General features: G+C 38.9%; 1 protein-coding gene across 1 annotated transcript in view; it reads right to left on the reverse strand.

The window, feature by feature from the left end:
- Positions 1 to 13167: 13167 nt before the first annotated feature.
- The window catches only part of DSG3 (desmoglein 3), a 31262-nt gene continuing 18331 nt past the window's right edge, over positions 13168 to 26098 (reverse strand). The window contains exons 11-16 of the mRNA XM_032293116.1: positions 25770 to 25994; positions 23116 to 23376; positions 19749 to 19888; positions 19369 to 19432; positions 17741 to 18024; positions 13168 to 15920 (exon numbers count right to left, since the gene is read on the reverse strand). Coding sequence (XP_032149007.1) covers positions 15294 to 15920; positions 17741 to 18024; positions 19369 to 19432; positions 19749 to 19888; positions 23116 to 23376; positions 25770 to 25994 — 1601 coding nt within the window. The 3' untranslated portion in view covers positions 13168 to 15293. The remainder of the gene's footprint in view (positions 15921 to 17740; positions 18025 to 19368; positions 19433 to 19748; positions 19889 to 23115; positions 23377 to 25769; positions 25995 to 26098) is intronic.

The raw sequence follows: 26098 nt of genomic DNA on the forward strand, positions 1-26098 counted from the left end.
AGATTGGGTAGCACATCTTGGTGGTACTTCTCATTTGCCATCATGCTGGGAGTACTCCTGATTTAAGAAGTGAGGCTTTACCAAATCACTTGCACAGATCATTGCAGGAAACTATATGTCAGTCCTGCCTTAAATTTGTACCCTTGCAATTGAGTCCTATAAAGAAATATTTATACCTCATTAAGACTTTGGTTTCTATTCAGTAATGAAGATCATCATAGCTTCCAGAATGAAAAATAGCCAATGTAAACTTTATTTCTGTCGTATTATTTAACCTCCCCTGAAGGCTGTCAAAGTTAGTTTCAAGGCAGTATTCCTTCTGTAAGACATTTTTCCCAGGGCTTTGAGAGAAGGTGCCAATAAATCATCCAATGCCGTAGAATGTCACTCCTGAATCAGTTCTACTTTAAAAATTCTAAAACTTATGACTCAAAGAGGTGAAGAGACTTCTTGAAAAGCATAGAATTCACAGCTAACTCTCTGGCTCCTAACTTCTTTATGCTGGGATTAGAGTAAATCTGTTTCATACATTTCTGTGCACAAAAATAAATGTAGCCATTACCAACAAAGGACTGAAGATTTGTTTAAAATAAATTGAAGTGTTAAAGGGTGTGAAAATTTTAACTTTCAGGTTTTCCCCCTGCAAATTAGTTGAACATTATGGTAAATGTGCTTTTCTTAAGACATTTAGAATGGATTAGTTCAAAACATATTTTGTGAAAATAATAATTACCTTTAACACCTAGATACATTCAAAATATCTACCTGAATTTATGTTTTCCAGAATACTTTGCTTCACACACATACACAGGTGAGAGTAATCTTCAAGTAATTAGCTCATTAAAATCACCTCTTTAATATGATCTAAAACAAAAAAAAATCTTAAAGGTTTTCAGAAAGACCAAAAAAAATTAATATATCTCTTTTCTCCTAACACCGCCTCCTTACTCCCAACACATCCTAGCATTAAATATTACTTCTTAAAATGAACAGTTCTTGGCTAAAGGTATGATAAGTGGCTGACCACTTAATTCCAGTGAAAATCCCAGTGAGTATATGTATTAGAATTAGTGTTTCAGTGGTGAGAGTTAATCTGGTTGCTATCCTTTTAAAATGCCTTGTAAACAAATCATAGAGTTGTGTAGCTGTTATAAAAAAGGGTTATCATGGTCAGGAGGATTACTCATAGAATGTTGATTAGTAAAGGGCATATGAACACAAGACAAAATATGAGATACTCCCAGATAATCTGAGAAGGGAAATACAAGGAGGAATCTGTTTTTTGGTTTAGCTCTACTAGTTTGTTCAGTAGTTAGTCCCTGTTCAACAAACATTTAATTTGCATTTTACTGGATATGCAAAATTAATGTTTTTTACTGTATCCAAAGAAAAAAGAATAGGTGCTTATAAAATAATTAATTACGTATAAAATAAAATAATATAAGCACTGTGGTAGGACTACACATGCAGTATAATATGAACAATGAAGAAGTTTCCAGACTCACACTTTGGACTATGGGATTAGAGAAGGCTTCTTGGAGGAAGTTTGGTGAAGTGATTCTTTAAGGATGAGTAATTGTGAACCAGGTATTGAACCTGCCAGGGCAGAGTAACTGAAAGCATGGATGCTGTTGATGAAGAGTCAGGGGCTTTCGCTTTAGCTGTGAAAAAAGCTTTCCTTTCATCATGTTGACACAAACAGGGAAATCAGAAGTAAAAACTTTTCTTTTGATAAAAACATGTTGAATTGGAGACATTAGAACAAAATCCAATTGGAAAAGCCTAGCAAGTCATTTGAAATGAGAAAGGACAACTGCATTTCAAATAGATTTAGATAGCAGAAATAGTCACCTTATTTTGTTCCCATCTCACTGGCTGTTCCTTTTCAATCCATTCGTTACCCTCTGCTATTTGTAAAATGTATGTGTCTTCTGAGTTCTGTACTTCACTTCTTTTGTTCTTACTTAGTAGCTGATATGATTCTGTGGTCACTTCCATTATGTAAACTTGGCTTTCTTTCCCAAGCTTGAATCAAGGGACATCATTATTTGGATATTTCATGGGAACCTCACATTTCCATAGTAATTTTGTAGGGATATCAAACTCAGCATATTGATATGGTTTGACTGTGTCCTCACCTAAATCTCACCTTGAATTTTAGCTCCCATAATTCCCACCGTTTGTGGGAGGAAGCTGGTGGGAGATCACTGAATCATGGGGGCAGTTTCCCCCATACAGTTCTCATAGTACAGTTATTGATCGACTTACGACCTATGCAACTCACGACCATTCGACTTTACGACCATAATCGCTAGCCACGACTGCTCCACGTCTGGCAGCACAAATGTTGCCCAGCTGGGCGTACTACAGTGCGGACCAGCTTCCGGCAGCACTACCATCTCCGTGTGCATATAGCCTACTCAACTTACGACCAAATCGTGTTACAACCGGTCTGTCAGAACCAATCGTGGTCGTAAGTCGAGCACTAGCTGTAGTGAAAAAGTCTCACCATATCTGATGGTTTTATAAGGGGTTTCTTAGTTTGCTTGGCTCTCATTCTCTCTTGTCTCCCTCCATGTAAGATGTACCTTTGCTTCTCTTTTGCCTTTTGCCATGATTGTAAGACCTCCCCAGACTTGTAGAACTGTGAGTCCATTAAACCTTTTTTCTTTATAAATGATCCAGTCTCAGGTATGTCTTTATTAGCAGCATGAGAACAGACTAATACACCCTCTTTTTACTATCACTTCAGTGCAAGCTTGCTACTTCCACATATGCCCAACTCAGTCAATGGCAGCCTTGCGAACTTGGCCACTCGCGACAGAACCTGAGTGCCATCCTCAATTCCTCTTTTTCCATACTCTCCATATCCAGTTACTTACTGCTCCTTTAGTGCTCTGTGGCTCTAGCCCAGATGACTCACAACCTGCATAGCAGCAATCACATTGTAGTTTATGGTTATTTCATCCACATCTACTACTCCACCCGTTTCTCTTTCTCAAAACTGTTGCTTCCTTGAGAGCAGAGATCATAAGATAGTCACAGTGAGCCCAACCCTCAGCATTCCAGCACATATCAGAAGATCAATTAAGATTGGTTGAAATAAGCCCACACACTGGAAGGGATTAATTTTAAGTGAAAAGTATTAGAAGAAAAAGTGTTTAGAATATCTACTGTGGGTGAATTAGCAGACATTCTGGTAAGATGTCGGTCTGTGATATGTGTGTGTACATACATTTGCACACACACACGCACCTGTTAGTTTGTGTACATGTGTTTTTGCTAACAACACTGCAACCCAGAGCAGAATAAGGATGGCAGCTGGTAGGTGTAAGTCAGGGTGGTAGAGTGACCTGGCTGACAGTTAAGAGGTGTAAGTATCCAGGAAAGATCAAGTATTATTTTGATGTTTTTCTAGGTCCAGATTGAAGACATCTTATGGAAATATCTATGTAAAACATCTATAAAAAGAACTGAACTAGGCACTGAGGACAATATCACACACATGAAGATGATAAACAAGATCTATAACAAAAATATTTAACCTAGTAAAGAATAAAGTGACCACGGTGGCTCAAGCCTGTAATCCCAGCGCTTTGGGAGGCCGAGGTAGGATCATCTGAGGTCGGGAGTTCAAGACCAGCCCAGCCAACAGGGTGAAACCCTGTCTCTACTAAGTATAAAAAATTAGCTGGGTGTGGTGGCTCATGCCTTTAATCCCAGCTACTTGGGAGGCTGAGGCAGGAGAATCACTTGAACCCCAGAGGTGGAGGTTAAAGTGAGCCAAGATTGCACCACTGCATGCCAGACTGGGCAACAAGAGTGCTCTGTCTAAAAAAAAAAAGAAAAAAAAAGAAATAATAAAGTGACAGTATCAGAAAAAGAATGTAAAAGTCCTAAAAATCATTTCTGTAATGAATATGTTCCTATATCCAGGATACTCCTGGAATTGAGTGTGGTCAGGGGGAGGATGGACAGGGTGAAGCTGGAGGAGTTCAGGGGCTAGAGGAGAATAGACGGTTCGTTATGTTGGCCATGGAGAAACGGGAGAGGATCGTCCTTCCCCTCAATCCTGGAGAAAGACCCATGGTCCTCTTTCATGGAAGTCAAAGCATGGATGACAGCACCAACATTTGGAGTTAGGATCTTGAAATTCTTATGGACTCTCTAGATGGACTGAGAGCAGCTTCTGCCTTAGGTGGTGAGAGAGGAGACTTGGCCAACTTGGAGGTGGAGGCAGCCTCTAATAAGAGGGTGAGAAAAGTTATGTTTCCTCGCCCAGTTAGAACTTACAGGATAATAAAGCCCAGCAGGCTCCAAGCCCTATTGTCTAGCACAAAGAAGCCAGCGCGTTCTTAATGAACAGGCCCCACATTCTGGGGGAGGAAAAATAGGCAGCCCTGAGATCATAGATGCAGACGTCAACATCCCGAAAGAGTGAGAAAGTCCCAGAGCTGTGAGTCACAGTGTCTCACTGAGATTTCGCCACATGCTCCTCCTTGTGAGTCATTATACATGGACTGACTGCTTTGGATGCAAAGTCTCTGAGCCAAGCTGTTTTAAGGAAATTGTTAACATTGTTTATGAGGTGGAGGAGAATTAGGGAAAGACAATGGCAGTTGCAAAATAGGATTCCATGTAGTAGAGGAAACAACATGGTCTGTTCTTAGGAATCAGTAGGGTGTTGAACACATCTCATGTAATCCTTTTAAAACTAAGTCTCACTAGTTTAAAAATATGATCAGAATATAATAATGCCAGATTGAGACAATTATGAAACAGGTGACTGCCTGGGAAACCCCCGCAAGGCCTGGATGCCCTAACAGAAGGCCTCTCCCACTCACTGATCAATGCCGGCATTCCTTCAGCGGAGGGCTTCCATGGAGTGCGTATTACTGGCAGAGGACAGCATGTTGATCCATTATCAGTTACTTACATCTTAGCTACTGCCACAGGTTCACCAGGCATGCCTCATCTCAGAGCCTTACATTCACAGTTCCTTTTCCCTGGAAGTTTCTGCTCCGGAAATGTACAAGCTCTTTTCTATCACTCTTCAGTTTTCTCCCCTCAAGTGTTACCTTCTCAGTAAGGACATTCCCTGACCAACGATTTTAAAATTGTAATTACTGCACCCCCGTGCCCTTGCCCATGCCCAGAGCTCTCCATCCTCTTTTTCTCTTCTTTATTTTTCTTCTTGGTACCTAAAAGACTGTGTTTTTTACTTATTTCTTATCTGTTGCCATTCTCTAGGATGTAAACTTTATGAAGATTGGGATTTTTCCTGTGAACTACCATGTATCCTGCAAATAAATCAGTGCCTGGCCCAATGTAGGCCTACAGTAAATCCCAGCAGAATGTGTAAATGAATAAGTGAGGACATTTTTAAGGTTATTTTGGAAGTGTGTGTGTGTGTTTGTATAAAAGGAGGGTAAAGGGTAAAAGGGGAAGAGAACATTGGATTTCTGGAAGGACATGAGTGACTGTCACCAAACTGGGGCAGGGGTGTGATAAGAGGCCTGGCTTACTGTGGACAAAATTGCTCTACCTTACAATTTTGTCAAGGGTGGGCATTGCTCAGACTGCCTGGACAGGGTGAAGTGGAGAGGTTCAGAGGCCAGTGGAGAAGATTGCTGTGTTCTTCTTCTTTTTTATGGCTCCCTTCCTTGCAGGGGGAACCAAAAAAGAAAACACCAACAACGTGAAAAATTCTCTTTCCCCATGGAAATGAACAAAGTGTGCCCTCACTACAGGAGTGTGCAACACTGAGGAAAGTTGATTTTATCTGCTCAGGATGAATATCTACCATTTTGGTTTCACCCTAGGTTTTGTTTATGGGAGTTCTGGGAAAGATAAGGGAAATAGCAAAGGAAGAGAGCAGAGGAGTCCTTGATTGCTAATAGCAGTTAGCAGCCCTGGAATCCATCACCAGCATGACAGGGCTTGCAGGGTTTCAGGGCAGGCATAACAGTATTTACTGAGTGTCCGACAGAAACCATCACACTGACCCATTGTGGCTAATGAGCTTAGGGAGATACACAGAAAAAACCAAAAAGCCCTCAGAAGACAGAAAAAACAAACAAAACTGGTTTTGGCAATTATCCCACTCATTCATAGACAATGACATTTTTTATGTGCAACAAAAATGTGAAATAGAAGCAATGCAGTAGCTTTGGAGAGCAAACCTGGAAATAAAATAGTGGGTTTAAAAATATTTCCAAATTACCTAGAATGATGACTGTAAGTACTTTGGTTGAGAGATGCAGAATTTCAAAAGTACATGATTTTCATTCTAAAGAAAAAACAAGAATTTAAAGAAATTAAATTATTTACTTTACAGATTAGTCTTTTTGGTGGTGGCTTGGAAATTTCAGTCAATGTACTAATTTGTTAACAATAACACTCTGAAATTTGTAAATGATTCACTTAGTTAAAATGATTGGAACACATTTAAGGCTATTCAATAAGGAAATTACCCACTCGTGTTCTGCATTCTCCTCAGGTTGAGAAAGAACATGGGTTCTATCAGGGAAGGAGATGGGAGCCTTAGCCTTGAGCTCAGGGCTTCTCCATCTGAGGGCGTGAGCTTGTGAATGTCATCTACTTTGGAGGTCACACTTCATGAGCTGTGCTGACTACAATTATAATATTGTTAGACATTGTGAATGGAAAATTATTTCTATTTGGTAACTTTACCTCTATAGCCAAAGTAATTGAAAACCCCGTAACATGATAAATAATAATTTAATTAACTCAGTCATCTATACACACCCAGGGAACTGGAAAGTCAAAGCAGTCTTCTAGATATTATAAGAGAAGGGAACCAAAACATTGTCTCTGGTGTCTAGCATTTCAGGAATTTATTTATTTATTTTTTTGAGACAGAGTCTTGCTCTGCAGCCCAGGCTGAAGTGCAATGGTGCAATCTCGGCTCACTGCAAACTCCGCCTCTCAGGTTCAAGTGATTCTCCTACCTCAACCTCCTGAGTAGCTAGAATTACAGGTGAATGCCACCATGCCCAGCTAATTTTTGTATTTTTAGTAGAGACGGGTTTCACCATGTGGTCAGGCTGGTCTCAAACTCCTGACCTTGTGATATCCCTTCCATGGCCTCTCAAAGTGCTGAGACTCCAGGCGTGAGCCACCGCACCCAGTCGAAAATGTTTGTTTTTAAACCTATTTTGTTAAAATTACATAGTTTTTCTTTGTAGTAGGCCTAGATTGAGTTACACTACCTCTTCTAATTCTCACTCCAAGTGGAGGTTTTATGAAACAGAAATATGTTTAAATATTAAGCAAACTGATTAAACAAAAAGTTTCATACAAAGAAGGCAATGGGAAAAAATTGCTCTGGATACTTTAGGTGTAATGCTCACAATGACCCTTTTCAGTTTGTCTGAGGACAATTGCGGTTTAAAAAATTTTTTTAAATCACCGTATTCATTATGAACATTACTGTGTATCTTGAAAGCTGACCTCTTACTTAGCTAGGCAATTGTCCACACATTTACTGTAACATCTTCCTCCTCCCAGTGCCCTTCTCTTCAGCTACAACAATATGTGAATGACATTAGAGTTTAGAGAGAGTCACACCCATTTTATGCAGAATCAACTACAATAAAGTTAAGTCAGTCAACAAAGACTGCTTGTGATTAATTCTCTTATGGGTATGAGAGAGGAAGAAAGTGTACTTCTTTCTTCACTGTGGGATTAGAACATTAATCTGAAGTAAATAGTAAAGTTGATGACAACAAGTTAAGCAGAGCAGTATCGCAGGAAAGATTCAGAGCTGGATAAAGTCAAATCCATGTAAAAGCTCATGTGAAGAATTGCTCTACGGTTTATAAAATTGCCATGGCAAGTTTTCATTGTTTGACACTGTGGGAAAATGAGTCTACTCTATGACTCAGAATTTTCACTCATTGAAATCTTAAGTCTACAGAGTATGCTTGATGGGTCAGAATGTGAGGCCTGAGTCCGAGGTGTGTTCATGTGCACAGAAGTGGTCTACATGGACAGATGTAAAATGTGTGATCGGAGGGATGCTGAACAGTGTGTGTTCTCAAGTTGCTTTACCTCCTAGCTCAACGATAATGAAAATTCCCTTTGTTTATGTAGTTAACAAATATTCTAAGCCTTAAAGGCACACATACTTCGGGTAGAAGTAACAAAGTGCTTTTTGTGATTTATACCTTACTGTGAATTAATTCCTCAAACAATTAAAAAAACGCATCAACTAGTTAGGGCCAGTTTTTAGAAGAAGCAGGTAGCAGTGAATATGAAGATATTAGGCATGTCATGTGCTAGAAATGAAGAAAAAAAATGCAAAGGTAAAGACAAATTTCACTTCCTTCCATTTTATGATGGGTCAGCTGGCATTTGGAAATACGCTCATTTTAACCTGCCCAGCAACTTGGCACCATAAATCATATGGAAACTGAACATAAAAGCGTGGTCTTTTTTGATGCAGTTTGTCACTATTCTAGTAACATTAAAATAAATCTCCAATGGAAGCGGGGTCAATTAGCATCATTATTTTCATGCTAATTTTCAAGCAACTGGTTTTTTTTTTTTTTCCCAAAGCCATCTGGCTGTCCCATCTAGCTGGTGGAAATGACATAATATTCTCTGGGGAAGAAAGAAGCCATCCTCCTGCCCATGACCCTTTTGCAACATGATAGAAACGACCTACACGACCCTGTCACGCTTGATATACACCTGAGTAAGGGAATTCCAGTCTTCATTTAGAAGCCTAAATTTACTTTTCCAAGGAAGCTCAAGTGAAAAATGGCAATCATCAGGTGATTCTGATCAGTTTGGGTATACGAGATAACAATTTGATATGAACTAGCACATCTCCATTGGACTGTGTATTCATTGGAATTCCCAGTGCCAAGAAGACTAGCTAGGTCAATCCTTGTGGCTAAGGCAAAAGATTAGTGCAAAAGACATATTATCGTGGCAGTTTAGCAGAAAAAGAACCAGACTAGCCAATTCTTAAGTCTGTCATTGATCCATGAATTACTTCACAGCGTCAGTTTAAGCATCTATGGAAAAGGAGGGCTTTGGATCATACAATAGGGATATTCTGAGATTCTGTGGTTTCAGTGGTGTGTACATTAGTACTCTTAACTTTGAGATGATTGAATTCATTCTGAAGATTTAAGATACAGTAAAAAAATGAAAACAAATCTTTATGAGCGTTTACTATGTTCAAGTGCATTCTTGTAATTTTACAGAAACTCTGTGAAGTAGAAGCTATTATTATCTTCATAGTAATAGTCCAGAGAGGTTCAGAGAGATTAAGTAACTTGCCCCAAACCATAAAGCTAGTAAGTCAGGAAACGGGGATTTGAACTCAAGTATATAGTTTAACTCCAAAGCCTGAACTCTTAACATTAACTTAAATGCACAAAAAAGACAAAACAGAAAAATTTTAAAGTTTAACTTTTGTTAATCATTAAAATATAACAGAGTTATTTTTGACTGATTAATAGATGGAATGAGATTTTTAAAATTTCTCTTAGCTCCTTCAGTAGTGGTGTTTTATTTTTTATTTTTTGGAAATCTTAATAGTTTTTCTTAGCTTGACAACTCATTCTCTATATTCATGAACATCTCCTGACTTGTTCCTTCAGTGGAGATAAGTTGCCAGCCAGAGTTGGCAAAACAAGGCAATAGCATGCATCGGCTTGTTTGAGAGGCCCTGGGTGAGCCTTTGTTGCATAAAGTAGAAGGTCTGCTATTGTCTATGTAGCATATGCCTTCATTATTAGTTTGCCTCTTTGAAAGAATATTCAAAGACCAGCTCAAAGAGTACATTTCCATCATCCAAGAGAATGTATGTAGAAAGAGTGGCAAGTTAGAAAATCAACTTAGATATCAGATAGTTAGCAGCCACAAAATATGTTCTGAGGAAAAATTCATAGCAATTTATAACAGCTGAGAAAAAGATGAAGGTTGATGTTGTCAGAAGTTACTAGACTAAGGATTTATGTATTGCATGCTTTTTACTAATTAAACATTGGGGATGTCAGGCCTGGTTGAAAATAATTAAAGTCAGATCAAATAAGGTTTTTTCACTATACCTTAACTAAAGAAATTTAGGTGAAAAATCTAGATGATTATTGTAGTTATTTTCTAAAATAATAAAGCTAGACAGCAGAATTCTTAAATGCAGAAAGTTTGTATCTGCAACGAGCACTATGCATTAATGTCTGGTCCATAGATTTGATAATGGAAAGACTATGCTTTAGCTATGCCAAGCCATGAGCTTACCTGAGGTAAGAGTGTGGGTGTGTGTGTGTTTTGCTTGAGTTAGAGCCGTATAAATCTTACTGCCAATAGAAGTCAGTTGAACATGAGAAGACATGACTAAAGTTAATCTCATATTTTGTGTTTAAATACTCATTTTTGACTTAGTAACAATGTCTCCTTGCAGGATTGAAAATCATGTCATTATGCCATTTAAATAAATACAGGATTACCTGATTCTTTACTGCTTTATAATCAAGAAAGTTCTTTGCGATCCTTCTTTTGATTAAGAAAGAACATAAATACTTCTTCTGCCTTCTGGGAAAATGAGGACATACATATTATTTCAATATCAACGTTTTGCTTATATTATCACCATTTGATTCTCTGTGTTGTCACATAAAATTCACTGTTTGCTAACTTAATGATGAATTCTGCACACAGAAAACATCAGAGATGTTCTGAGGCATGAAAGTGAAAATATAGTGGTACCATGTTCTTCAAGAGAATAAAAGTAGAAGCGGAGCTGATTTCAAGGAGTAAAGAATTTGTAGTTGTTAAAATATGTTCTTTTCCACAGGTCATGGAAACACTGAGCTGGAAGGACTTGTTTAAGGTAATCATTTTAGCTCTAGACACATTTCATACAACCTCTTCTAAATAATGTTTTATCAAAGTAACTCTTAGGGAGTTTACTGAAAAAGAGATTCCAAATAGTTTTCTTTAGTACTTACGACATCAGTTGTAATTGTACAAAACTGCATTTTAATTTTGCATTAAAATACAAAAATTGTAATTTAAATTCAGCTAAATACTTATTTCAGCAATTTAGGCTTTTGGCTCATTCTTATTAGTTATTGATTGTGGAAGAGACCTGGTCACTGACCCCTGAAAGAAGAACCTCCACATGTACTTCAAAATAGCAGCAAATCATGTATTAGCATTCTCTCTTACTTTGTCACTCTCTCTCTTCCTCCCACACACACATACACACACATACACCTACATTATATTACTTCTTTAATCTTTAAAATTACATCTAGGCTTCTAATTCTTTTTATATTTTTCATTTTCTTTGTATTCTTTCTAATTTTTAATGTTCTACTCAAATCTTAGAGCTGCAAGTGAACAGATTTTTCTGAGAGTAGTAGTTATTATTTCCAGGTAACTATCGATTAACTTTTACATTTGTGTCATGTACTGTGCAACCTTGAGAAAGTTACTTTGCTTCTCTGAGTCTCTGTTTCCATGCCTGTAATCTAAGGATTACTCTAGAATTGAATTAGATTATCTAGCTCTCTTGGCCACCTGGTAACCCTCACCAACGTCTCTTTTCTTCTTCTTCTGATAACTGCATCCACTTGTACTTGTTCTTCAGACATTATCCTCCAGTTTTAACTATATCTCTATTGGGTCTATTTTTTTTTTGTATTTACAAAAATGAATTGAATTGTGGAAGAAAAAGAAAGTAAAGACACTGCCAGAGGATGGCTGATGTATTTGGCCATGGAGGGAAACTCAGCACACTCTGGACAGCAAAGCAGGAGGAGTCTCAATGTTCATCATGGAAAACATGTGTGGCTTCTGGCCCATGGGATTTAAATGATTATTTGTCTTCTTGTCTTATCAATTATCCCTTTTACATAAAACCATCTCAGACTATGTTATTGAAGGCTGTTAAACCATCTAATCTCTAATCCAGTATTCCTCTTTGTAGACCCAGAAAAAGATATGAGACAACGTGGAAATGCAAGAATAAGAAGGATTCTTAACTTTTACTTATTTCTGAATTGTTAGTTGCATTGAAACTAGTCAGTTGAATGTGTTCCCTTCACACTCTTACCTCATATATGAAGGTCCTCAAATTAAACTAAAACAATTTTGTCATTTGTGTTCCTTGAACTTTGGGGTTTTATCTACATGACTTTTGTTTTCCTGGAATTGATTTGAAACATTTGAGTTAAGCCAACTACCAGTCTTCACTCAGTATTTGCTTCAATCCAGTTTTTTTCTCCCCATACTCCAACTCTAAGCCTCATTGTCCAGATTTAAGAAGGAGGAAGGTCAGCCAGAAGATAGTTCTGAAGGGTTGGAGGGACTTATTTTGTGGCATCTTTTAAAAGAAGACATAAGGACTTTAGCATTTACAGAGAAGCAGTTCCACGTCTGGGGCCGATGGCTTCCACCAGTGACATGGTACATGTTTTTCATCAGGCTAGATCGTAAACATTACCGTCTCTTTACTCCAACATTTCTCTCCAAGTTATCTTAGAATGTCACAACTTTGGAATGTCACAATTATCTCTCAGTTACTTGAGAGACAGCTGCAATTTATAAAATAAACAGTAAATGACTTAAAGCATCCATTTAGTAAAGTCTTTCTGCCCTGACCTCATCCAGCACTCTCTCCTGCAGTCTGTCCACCTGAAGTCACTCCAAATCTGGAGATACTTCCTTCCTGCCTAGAAGAGGCAGAAAAGGAATCAGCTAGAAAAAATATCTAAAATACTGATCAAAATATATATGTGACTCATTTTATATCGGGGGTCCCCAACCCCTCCCCCCCCCCCCCCCCAACTGTGCCAGTCCACCACCTCTTAGGAACCAGGCTACAGCAGGAGGTGAGCTGCAGCTAAGTGAGCAATCCAGCTTGAGCTCTGCCTCCTGTCAGATCAGCAGCAGCATTAGATTCTCACAGGAGCACAAACCCTGCTGTGAACTGCGCATGTGAGGGATCTAGGTTGCCTGCTCCTTATGAGAATCTAATGCCTGATGATCTGAGGTGGAACAGTTTCATCCTGAAACCATCCCCGCCATCTACGGAAAAATTGTCTTCCACAAAGCTGGTCCCTGGTGCCAGAAAGGTTTGGGACTGCTGTTTTGTAATCATATTTCTTAACAACTATTAATATAGAGAGTAGTTCAGCTTTTACTTATAAATGTATTGCTGGTTTTATTTTAACAATGTTATACTGTTTATGGTTTAATACATATGGTTCAAAATTTATAATACATCAAGTAGTACAGTTTTAAAATTTTCTGCTTAAAACAAGTTATTTTTGTACAAAATACAGTTACATTTTATGTGTCAAATCAATGTTTAAGTCATCCTAAAGACTGTTACAGTTTTTGAAATTTAAAAACACATGTAATTTCAATTTCTCTCTTATATAACCTTTGTTACTATAGCTTGGTTTCCTCTGCAGTTTAACAATGCAGCAAAATTCCCATTTCATGGTAAGTTGGGTTTTAAGAGGCAAGGTTAAAATGCTTTGAGGACCCTGAATATACCTTTGCACTTCAAATAAGAGTTATGGTTATTAATTTAACCCTCATGCATATGCAGAGGCACAAGTCAACTGCATGTGCAATAGATCCCAGAGCGAGCCACTGTTGAGAAGCAAGGGGAGCAGCAGGAAGAGCAGTGTAACCTCCTCAGGACTTACCCAGCAGCTGAACAGGCACGTTGTTCTAGCTCCTCCCACCTAAGACAGGCACATTGAAAGCCTTGTTGCAGCAGCTCCACCACTGTGGAAGCGCAGGCTGCCTGCACTTCTACAGCTGCTCTAGCACCTGTGTTCTGGTAGTCAGGGTACCAGGGAGAGGGAGGAGCAGCAGGGTGGGGGATATTTAGGGGACCTCTTTCCTTTAGGACCACACCCTTCTAGGTGAAAACACAAACACTTGACTACTTTACATTCCATTTGAAAAAACAAATTTAGGTTTTGAATATGGCAAACAAATAAGAAAGGAAAAATATAAAACTCTGTATTTTATATACACTAAGGAGAAATGGAGGTTGATAATGATCTTGTGACCAGCTAAGACAATATCAGTAAGCAGGTGAGGTAGGGTGCTTTCTATGGGCTAAAGGGTGACTATCTTGAATGACCAGAAATGACTCGAAGAGCTGGATTACTATCATGGTAGCATGCATGAAGTAATATATCTAAACCTTTGCTAACCTAACATTTTGCCCTCAAGCATTATTATCCTCAAGCCTTAAATGGCTGTAGCTGTTCAATTTAAAAGCAAGGCTTAAAAAAATAGAGGTTACTCATAATCCCCTTTCTGTATCCCTTTTTGACTTGAAAATTATTTCATCAGCTACTTTTCTGAAATGCTGCTTATAATACATATTCACAGATTGCCCCATGTGTTATTCCAGTCATTGGCCCTTTTTGCATATTAAAAAAAGCCATGATTTGTATTCCTACAAACTCTGCAGACATTGTTAACATAATACGCGTCACTATACATCATATGTATGCTACATCTACTCAGTGACATTTAAAAAATAAGGAGCTATTTTCAAGACTAACACAGGATCTGTTACTGCGATGTGTGTAGGAAGGAGCTCAGTGTAAAATATTTTCTTTGGATAGATCCTTTCAAAGTGATTAAAGCACACAAAATATTATTTATACTATACTAAACTTTCTTAAATGTTCTATGATATTTCTATTTCAAAATTATCTTTCTGTGGAATATGTGAAATATAGATGCAGCAAATTTAACGCATAAGCTTATACCCCTTAGCTTGAGCAAAAGACATGCGTATGGTCTCCCAGCACCAAGAAGATGGAAGAAATTCATCTGCAACAATTTCCCTTGTTCCAAGCAGCTCCAAATGCTTTACCAAATATCTTGTGATTTTTACATCATTATCAATGATATAAGAAAAGGCAATGGAGACAAGAATCAGCGCTCCTGACTCCAGGCGCTTAATCCACTAAACCACACTGCATTTAAAAATGATAAACACCTTCTTTTGGCAGTGGAAAAATAGAAGCTTAAGAATGTTTAGGAAAATTTCCTGGCGAATATGACCTTAAGGATTTTGAAAAACTTTAAGATTTACTACAATGTGAATAGTATTTGAGAATTAGCGTGACAACATACCACTTTTGGGGTATGAGTTGATGAGAGAAGCTGATAAGTGCCAAATTATTAGCCCAATAAAGAGAGCTTTGCTATGCTCTTTTGAATAATTTAGTCCAAAGATCCAGATTTGGTCAGTGTGCTATTCCAATTCATTCTGGTCATATTAGACGGGAACAAGGATCTTCTGTACACAGCATAGTGCGTGACCCTCGTAGCTGAGTTGGTAACGGCGTTGGCCCAGCTAGGTTGCTAGGAACACTGGAAATGGGACAGATCACCCTTTCTGTCACTATCACATTTTGCGTGAGAAGTGGATCAAAGCCTGCAGTGGAAGGTTGCACGAGGGAGCCAGAAGCCGAGTAAGTCTCCGTTACCAAATAGTTACCGTGCTGCAGAGGGTCAGGGATGGAAACAGCTGGTTGGACAGACCCAGAGGCAGACAAAGCAGAAGCTCCTTGACTTCCTGACAAAGTCTGGCACTTAACAAATCCTGGCTGTGGAACTTCTTTGGAATGGCCACAGGATTCAGTTCCATAACCCGTGTCTTTAGAGGGTGGTTGAACTTGTTTGCCTTCGTCATCAACACCAAGGCTTATCTCTGCAAGTTTTTTAAATTTGGGGCCAAGTGAGTCCAAGAAGCTGTCATCCAAGTCATCAGCAATAAAACTGCAACAACCCACGGAGCCCACGGGAGAACCAGTGGCATCTGCGCCTTCGTTATCATAGATCAACAAGCAGTCATTTGCTTCCTGGCCATCGTCTTCCTCTGCACAGGCAAACGCTTTCTAAGATGGAGAAAAAGTGGAAAAAAAATGAATTTTAAGAAAGATTCAATTGAGAAATATAATACTGTTTGTAGAACTTGTTTAGATTTTAAGTGTCCAAATTAGGTAATCCACAGAAGTAAAGGACACTGTCTATTAACAATCTTGTTCAAAAAATTATCTGGTGTTTGGATAATAGTACGGTTGACATTCCCTCAAAGTTGGGCTAGAACGTTTGCTAGATTCTATAAGCCTTGTGGGAGCCTGATCTGTGACTGTTACGCACATCCCAACTAGAAATATCCCAAGAGTCGTCATCCCAAACAGCTCCTCCCTGTCTCCCCTGGCCCCGTAATCTTTCTTCAAACACAGTGTCACCCTTTGTCTGCTTGGACACTAGGTCAGACCCCGGCACTTACCCGTATCGATACCAAACTCAATGTGAGATCCATTCTAAGCATGCCTCTCTGCCCACTGATCTTTGGTTATCAAATGAGAGGCAAGCATCCTACCTTTCAAAGTCTTCTCCGTTTTCGTACCCATGTTCCTTTTCTGTTCTATGCTTCCTGACACGTCATTCCTCCCATTACTGACCTTCCCTCCTATTCCTTTTTCCTCCTTTTTTGGGGGGGTCATCAATTCAGTGGTTCTTCAACTTTATTAGACCCAGACTCCTTTGATAATGTGAATACTATAGCCCTCTCTCAGGAAAATATACACACAGGTATTTGATAATATAGGAAACACAAAATGAACTGCTTTGTACTTTTTTTTTGAGACAGAGTCTCAATTTTGTCACCCAGATTGGAGTGCAGTGGCTTGATCTCGGCTCACTGCAGCCTCTGCCTCCTGGGTTCAAGTGAGCCTCCTGCCTCAGCCTCCTGAGTGGCTGGGACTATAGGCGCCTGCCACCATGCCTGGCTAATTTTTTTATTTTCAGTAAAGATGGGGTTTCACCATTTTCGCCAGGCTGGTCTTGAACTCCTGATCTTGTGATCCGCCCACCTTGGACTCCCAAAGTGCTGGGATTACAGATGTATTTTTTTTTTTGAGATGGAGTCTCTCTGTGTCACCCAGGCTGGAGTGCAGGGGCATGATCTCGGCTCACTGCAACCTCCACCTCCCAGGTTCAAGTGATTCTCCTGCCTCAGCCTCCCGAGTAACTGGGACTACAGGCATGTGCCGCCACACCTGGCTAATTTTTTGTGTTTTTAGTAGAGATGGGGTTTCACTGTGTTAGCCAGGATGGTCTCCATCTCTTGACCTTGTATAGTGCTGGGATTATAGGTGTGAGCCACTGCCCCCAGCCAAGCTGCTTTATGTTCTTAAAGAAGATGCTGGAAAGTCTCACATAAAAGAGATTTGCTCTTAGTTGTTTGTCCAGTTGGAGGAATGAGATGCTACTTGCTATATGCTCTCATGTTAAGGCTATCTACTGATTCTTCTTTTATTTTTAATTTGTTTATTTTACAGACAAGGTCTCACTCTGTCACCAAGGTTGGAGTGCAATGGCACCATCATAGCTCATTGCAGCCTCCACCTTCTGGGTGCAAGCAATCCTCCTGCCTCAGCTTCCTGAGTAGCTGCAGGCATGCACCACTATGCCTGGCTCCCATCCATTCTTCTTTGGATCAGCTACCCAATTTTGACAGCCACTTTAGGTTATCTGTATTATTTTGGCAAAACAAAACAAAACCAAACAAAAACAAACAAATCATTTTTTTTCTTACATTTTAACAAGGTGTAAATAGAAAGAATGGCAAAACTGAAATATTTATACAAATAAAAAGATCTTTAATGTAAATAAGACAACAAAGCCACAAAATTTTTTACCAAATTACCTGGGAAAAGTAGGAGTCCAGAAAATTCATGTTTATTGCCCCTTCAGCATACTCCTTATTGGTTCCTCCAGTGGAATGCCTCGTTCTCATGGTTCCAGACTGCCCCGTGGAACAGATGCCAAGCCCAGTGGCTGGCCCAAATCCTGCAGCAGCTCCTGACACTGTCCCTGTTGCAAAGCCTGCGGCACTTCCGGATCCATTAGCTGCTCCAAGCTTAGTGGTCATTTCCATTCCTGAAGCGCCTTCCGTCACTGTCCCTCTGGCATATGTATTTGTACAAACTTCTAAAAACAAGGGCGAATATTCTATAATATCTTACTCTGTTATTTGTTGCATTTTTATAAAACAGGTCTTGGGTGTCTATAAGGAAGTCACCATGTAAGCAAGTAAGTGGGAGAAAATACAATGATCTGACTAGAGGTGACAACATCCCACAGTGTGTCATGTAAGAGTCATAGAGGAGGGTGTACAAACAGGTGAAAAAGCTCTAAAAGTATACTAATTTTAAAAGTGTACAAAGAAACAAGACTTTCAATGACAACACCTAGAAATAGAAAAGACAGGATATTCAGTACACAGCTATGGGAAGCTTCTAATGCAATGCTTGTTTGTTTTCATGAAAAAACAGTATAATTAAGCAGTCGTATGGGCCCAGTATGGAAAATATATGTTTCCAAAGAGGAAACATACATAATGCAAATTAGCATGTCTTGGTACCTAAAGAAAATTTAACAAATCACGACTATTTGTTACCTCTACATTATGCTTTAATGGAAAGCTATTTTTTCTAGATAATTCTTTATAGTTCCTGCCATGTAATTCGAATGGGAAAAACAGGTGAGGACTGGAGCATCTGATAAAGGAAGATAGCTATATATTTGGGGAAATCTCTTGCAGACCGTGCAGGATGGACACTTGAAAACAATCTAAGTATGGAATTAAGCAAAATTTTAATATTAGGTGTTAAGTGCTATTGTTCTTTTAGTTTACTGAGTAGTTGTGGCACTCAGATAACATTAATGAAATCACCACTTGGTAAAATCAGAGAAATAAACAAATTCACATGTATGACAACATAATTGATCATGTCCTATTATGACTGAATGCAGGAATTAGTAATTGAACTGAAATCAGGATTCTGTTAGTTCTGGGGAATGATGAAGGGAACAGGATCAAGGATGTGCACATGAGACTTCAACTGAGAATATGACCCATGTTTGGAATAGACAAAGTTGGGTGGTGGATACATAGATGTTTGTTGTGTTTTCCTTTACATTTTTCATGTGTGAAGTTTTTCCTAAAGACGTTCCAATTTTTTGTCTTTCCAATTAAAAAATTAGTAATTGATTGCCTGAGAACTATACTTCACTAAGGTTTGGAAAAGGTATAACAAATCTTTAGATATTGAGAATGATGGCATCCATGGATAAATTAACTTGTTGAAGCCAGACATGTCAGGGAATTGACTAATACACAAATATTAAAACAGTCTTTTGCCATTTCAGTGGTAACAGCTCCTAACGTGCACACAGATGCAAATTACGAAGAAGATACTTTTAAACACTTCTTATTTTTGAATATTTCTCACTTAACTCACCATTGCTTTCAAAAATTTGATGTCCACTTACCAGAACTTTCCATGAAATCAGCTCCATTGGCTGTTATAGGAGGCACACAAATATTTGTTATTTCCTGCAAAACACGTGAAAAATAAATGCATTTAAAAGTGAACCAGATTTCAGAGCAGTATAGTGAAATGTGACCCTTTGCAAATGATAACATTACAAGAAGTACAAATTCTTGCAGGAATAACCATTTTTATGATTTGCCATCCGAAGCGTCTGAAGAGCTAAAATCCTAAAAGCCTCCATCTATGCAGCACTGACTCTCAAACTGAAGGTCAAGAAATCTCTTATTTGTACACCCCTTTGCCTCTTTTCCTATCTCAATATAAATCAAACATTTTCTCTACGTATCGAAATAAATAATTCATGAACTGGATGCTTACCTTGTCTTCAGGATGGGCTCCTTCGATTCCCCACTGATGAATTGTTCCTTCTGAGCCATCAGGAACTGGGATAAAACCGCCTGTCACTCCCCCAGTAGAACCTGCCCCACAGTCACAGGTCAACAGCAGAAGAGGGGCCACTAGTAAAAAACAAAACGAAACATCAAAACACTTGACTCATTTAGGAACTATTTAACATGACAATTGTCAGAAATGTTACAAAGAAAATGCAATATCTTAAACACTTGTAGAAAATTCCTAATGAAAACCAAAATTAGTTTCTACAATTAAAACTTGGTAAAGTAAGCACACCAAAATTTCATGTGATTATGAAACTGAAGGAGACAGATCAGATCATTTCTCCCCCTTTTTTTTTGTATATTGTCTTAAAATAGGCACTGATGCATGAGGAAAGTGGCTGTTTGGCTCCTCAATCCTTTTCTTTAATGCATTTTTATGATTATTGCATTTATTTGCACATGTCCGGGCTATGTATATTGTGTCAGGTGAATATAGAGATGAATATATGACCTGAATGGTCCTGGTTTTAGGTGGGAATGATCATGTTTTGATAATCTAGTCTCTAATTATCTCAGTAAACAGTAATTAACCAGAAAACTCCCTCTGTAACTAGGGCGATAGACTATAAATTGTTATCAATGCATTCTTAATTATGATTTAAGAATTTGAGCTTGGAGGGGCTTTTCCGCCAGTGTACATATCTTTCTGTATACATCCTTGGCAATAAAGACTACTGTCATTCTCATGTTAGCTGACAACAGAGAAATACTCATTCTTGAAAGCAGATGTTTCCCACACTGCTGTCAGTGGCCCCACTGCCACCTCTGGCCAGCCAAGGCCACCTGAATCCTAATGTTTCAACTCTCTTCACTTAGAGGCAGCTTAGTGAGGGATTTAAGCACACAACCTCTGGAGTTAGATGGCAGGGTTTACATTTTGGCTGTACCACTTAACAGCTGTGTAATGTTGGGCATATGATATCTTTCTTTGCTCAGTAAACTCATCTGTAAAATGGGGGAATAAATAGTATCTGCATCATAGGTTGTTGTGAGGATTGAATTAATATAAGTAAAGGCTCCACCCCTTATTACTATTGTATTAGGGTTTAAGTTTCAACACATTAATTTTTTGAGGGGACACACACATTCAGACTATAGCAATTAATCTCCCAATCCTGTCCAGGGGCCACCGTAACACACTGCACACTTGTCCTTTCTTTTCCAGTCACAGCTCTAAATTTGACCTTCCTCATCTCTCTTGAACTCTTACAATACCTATTAAGTGTTCTTTCCTTTCTAATTTATGTACCCACTGTTGCCAGGGTTGTCTTTCTAAAATACAAATACGATCAAATTAGCCCTTTATTTAAATACTTTTAGCAGCCTCTCTTTCTCATAGCATAAAGTACAAACACCACAGCATGCGTATGTAGCCCTTTCACATTACTTTCAATGCATTCTCTGCTTCTCCTTCACTTTCCACAATTTCCCCATGCTAGCCTTCCAAGGCGGTATGATTCCTAAAACAGAAAATACTAAGCGTTTTCTGGCCTTGGCTGATGCTGCCAATTTTTGGAAACACCTTTTCCAATTTTATACTGATTGTATTCTAACCATTCTCCAAAAGGCTCAATTGAATGATTTCTCTACTCTGTGAAATCTTCTGTAATTATCCCTTTGTAGTAACTTCTATTATAGCTTTATCATGGTGTGTTTTTCCCCATTAGTTAGACATGCATGAAAACCAAAATCAAGTTTCCTTTTCAGCTAGAAGCTGGCATAGCGACTGACACAGAGGTACTTAAACATTTTTGGTTGTTAAACTTGATTAATACGAAATTGAAAAAACGAACCTCTGAGTGTCAATTTCAGCTCTTAAACTAAATGATGTATGGTAACTTTAGAACAGTAAATGCTTTTGGAGATTAAGGAAGGGAAAAATACAGCATGTGTGGCAATTAGCTGTATCTATGTAATTTATTTCTTTTTAAAAAAGAGACCTGAACAAATATGGCAAAACATTAAAACCTGTTCAGTCTAAGTGATGGTTACATGCACAGTTGTCAACACATTTTCTTTACCTTTTGTGGTTTTAAAATATTTAATTAAAACAATGAAGAGGTTAAAGTAGAATTAATAATCACACAAATCAATTTTCAACTCTAAAAGTCTGTGATTTTGTTTTTGTTATTGTTGTTTTAAGGAGCAGAGAGTTTAGTAGTCAATGAAGAAGGCAGAAGGAAGAGGCTCCCCTGTACAGAGACGGAGGGGGGCTCCACAGCCGAAAGAGGGAGCTCCCAAGTCTGCGATTTTTATAATAAAGTAATTTATGAATTTAGCAAGGATTTCTCTTGTTTATACATGAATTTGTCAGGAAGTTCTTTTAAACAGAGATTTGTTTTCAAAATAATATTTGATTCACAAGATTTTGATTCAAATACAATTTTTCAGATACCCATCTATTGAATAAATTTTGCCTTTATTGAAAAACGATACTTATGCATAGTTTTTCTAAATGTATTTAATAAACTTAGTCATATTAAATGTGAAGGTCTTAAAAGTGGGTGTGCATTCAGATGGTAATCTATTTTGAGGAAATGCTAGAAGAAGCAATAACTTCTGAGAACGTATACTATTTTAATGTGTATTATCAAGCTCAAAGCCTATGATACCCAGTTTGTATTTCCCTAAGTTTATTTGATTTGTGTTCTCTTTTGATCTTAGAATCTCATGAGATGAAATGAATCCATATTTCTGAATTCTGAAGGCTGGGAAGTCCAATATCAAGGTGTCAGAATCTGACAAAGGCCTTTGAGCTTCATCACCCCATGGTGGAAGGTAGAAGGACAAGAGCTCATGAGAGCAAGTGGGGGCTGAACTCATCCTTATTACAACTCACTCTCATGGTAACAAACTCACTCCCATGGTAACGCTATTAATCCATGCACGAGGACAGAGCCCTTGTGACCTCATTACCTCTTAAACAGGTCTCACCTGTAAGAGAACATCTTAGAAAGTGCCACACTCATGGATAAAGCTATAATTTTGACCACAAACATTGCTAGCGGTGTGTAGAAAGTCTTCAGGATTTGCTGTTCTCTCGATTATCTTGTGCTATGTTCTAAATGTCTGACACATATAACTTGGGTTGTTATATGACTATAGATTGTTAGCGAGCATCATGTTACACATTTCAGATTCCTTCTGAAAATGCCATTTCCCCCTAGCTTTACCTATAAAATAACAGAGAATGTACTTTCTCCATTGCACAGCTGAGCAGGGCAACATGGAAGCCCTCGCAAATGAGGGCACCCAGTCCAACAGAGAAGGAAACATTGGTTACTCACACAGCAGCAGCAGGAGACCGAGGAGCAGCAGGCCGATGGCGGCAGGCCCCAGCCTCCCTGGGAATGACCTGCTACGCATGGTCCCAGGGTTTATGGTTGGGTTAAATGTTCCACAGGTGCCTCTGTTGTCACACTGACAGACTTCCAGTGTCAAGCTGTCTGGCATGTCACAACGATTGTTCTGACTGTCTGTAAGTACCAGGGAGATGTGGTACACTCCAGGAGCTATCTGTTCCTGGGCTTTGAGGAGGGCCGAGGTACCTGTGGAGAAAGAATTGTGCAAATCAACATTTAGGATTAGATGTCTGTTTCAATCTGTTTTGTGTTGCTATAACAGAATATCACAGTCTGAAATTCATAAAGAAAACATTTATTTCTCACAGTTCCGAAGGCTGGGAAGTCCAATATCAAGGTGTCAGAATCTGACAAAGGCCTTTGAGTTTCCTCATCCCATGGTGGAAGGTGGAAGGAAAAGACAGCGAAAGAGCAAGTGGGGGCTGAACTCACCCTTATTACAACTCACTTTTACTGTAACAAACCTACTCCCATAGTAATGCTATTAATCCATGCATGAGGACAGAGCCCTTATAACTTCATTACCTCTTACAGGTCTCACCTCTCAACACTGTTCCATTGGGGATTAAGTTTTCAACACATGAACTTTGGAAGACATATTCCAACCATAGCAGTGTCTTATGCTCTTCCTACTTACTTTCGTTAGCAGAGTTAGATTTGCCACAAATAGCAAGGTTAATCATAAAGTGAGGCTGGAGCAGTGATGAGGGCTATAAGGGGTTCAAGTGGGTAAATCTGTCTACACCTGCCTCCTTGTCCTCTCTGTCCCAGGTAGGCCCATTGTTCTCCCCCAGGAAACTCAGTTCTACTCTGCTTTTCCTGCTAAAGAAGATGGGTGACGTCACATCAATGTCAGACTCACATAAATGTTAAGCCTCTTCTGGGGCTTAACCACTCTCTCATAGGTCTGCACCAGTCCTAGGACTTGTGTGGCTTGCTGAGTACATGTATTCCTGACTCTGTGTTCTTGTGTTTTACTTATCAAGACTTTCAACTTGGGTTGCTACTATCTCAACTGCTCTTCCCGGTTCTTAGCCCATGAGCTGCAGGTCTATGATATGGGATTTCCTTGTGGTGATGGCCTATTTTCTATCTGAGTCCTCAGCAGAGACTATTCTCTATCTCCTATTGCTAGGTTGCCCTTTTCTAAGCGGACCCCGCAACAGTTCTTGTAAGGCTCAGCATGGCATTTCTTGAATCGTTTTTAATCCCACCATACTCTTTGACATTGTGCCTTGCCCACCTAGTCCAACCACTGCTGCCTTGCCCAGCCACACTTGGACAGGTGTATCTTGTGCTACATCCTGGCCCTCTCTGATCTTTCTTTGGCAGCCTCTTCATTGGCCATATATCTGGTAAACTCATTTGGAGCAAAATGCTACATGCAGAGTTTGGAGATAGATCTTTGTGCCAGAATTGTTAGGCCCCAAAGGAAGATGATCATAGAGAACAAGATCTTTCTTGTAACTATGGCAGTGGCTGCTACTTAGGGCTAAGGGTCACCATCATGCACATTCATGAAAGTAAGCAAGGCTGGTTCAAGAAAAGAGCTAGGGGAAATTGAGTTTACAAAGGATTTGGTCTCATTGTCACTATAAAATCCAGAAAGGATGGAGAGTTTTGTAAGTCTAATGTCTATTTCTGTGACAATTCTGGAAAGGACAGACAATGGACAATGAGTATGATAAAGGTTAGGAACGAGAAATGATGAATTAGCTCCTCCCTGTTGGCTAATGGCTTTATAAATTTCAGTCCACTATGCTCTCAGGGTTCCTGGCTAGTGACAGTGTAAGCGGTATTCCCTGTGAGCCTTGAGTAGGCTGACTTCTTCATGCTACGTGTCTGCTCATAGACTGCTCCATTAGAACAAGTTCATATATTTAGTGTTTAGAAATCTAAACTCTGTGATAAATAGATGGCTTTTTTTTTTTTTTTTTTTTTTTTTTTTTTTTTTTTGAGATGGAGTTTTCACTCTTGTTGCCCAGGCTGGAGTGGAGTGGCATGATTTCGGCTAATTGCAACCTCCATCTCCTGGGTTCAAGTCATTCTCCTGCCTCAGGAGATTGACTGGGATTATAGGCTCATGCCATCACACCTAGCTAATTTTGGTATTTTTAGTAGAGATGGGGTTTCACCATATTGGCCAGGCTGGTCTAGAACTCCTGACCTCAGGTGATTCTCCCGCTGTGGCCTCCCAAAGTACTGAGATTACAGGTGTGAGCCACCATGCCCTACCTAGCTGCTTGACTCTAATCTTTTTTTGGGTGCACTGTGTAAGTAGAAATAAACAGATTTAAAATGTTAAAATATCAAATGTAGAAATAAACAGATTTAAAATGTTAAAATATCAAATGAACACTAAAAAGGATGCAAAATAAAATATTAAATGGTGCTAACATCATATTCTTCCTTTTCTCTTCTGAAAAGAGAAATAATTCACAAGGCTACAACCACATCTTCATTGCAGAGAACTTTTCCAGTTACTTTTGGAAGGACCTGCTCTTAAATGATCTTCCTTATCCTTCCGAAAATGTAAAGGAGCAGTTTGCGTTTATAGAAGCAACTTTACTGTTACTCACCATTGAGGGTTGTGATACTCCATACGGCAGGCAACTTTACAGGTTGATCTTCCAGTGAAAATGTATAGGGGCCAGTGTATTTATTATTTGGTATTCTAGCAGAGACAACCACGGAAGGTGAGGAACTGCAAAGTTCATTTTTCTCGAGGACAGCTGTTGGACAATTGTCACTGAAACCGGGTACTTTAACATACACAGTGCCTGTAGAAGTTTTACCTGTGTATTCTGTAAGAATAACGTTTTAGAGTTACAGAAATGCATAGGACAAAGTTTTACAAAGAAGGAGAATCTTTTACATTTCTCTTTTCTTGCGCCAACTGAGAGTGTCT

Source organism: Sapajus apella, unplaced genomic scaffold (genome assembly GCF_009761245.1).
Source record: "Sapajus apella isolate SASKATOON/1434 unplaced genomic scaffold, GSC_monkey_1.0 scaffold29, whole genome shotgun sequence".
NCBI lineage: Eukaryota > Metazoa > Chordata > Mammalia > Primates > Cebidae > Sapajus > Sapajus apella.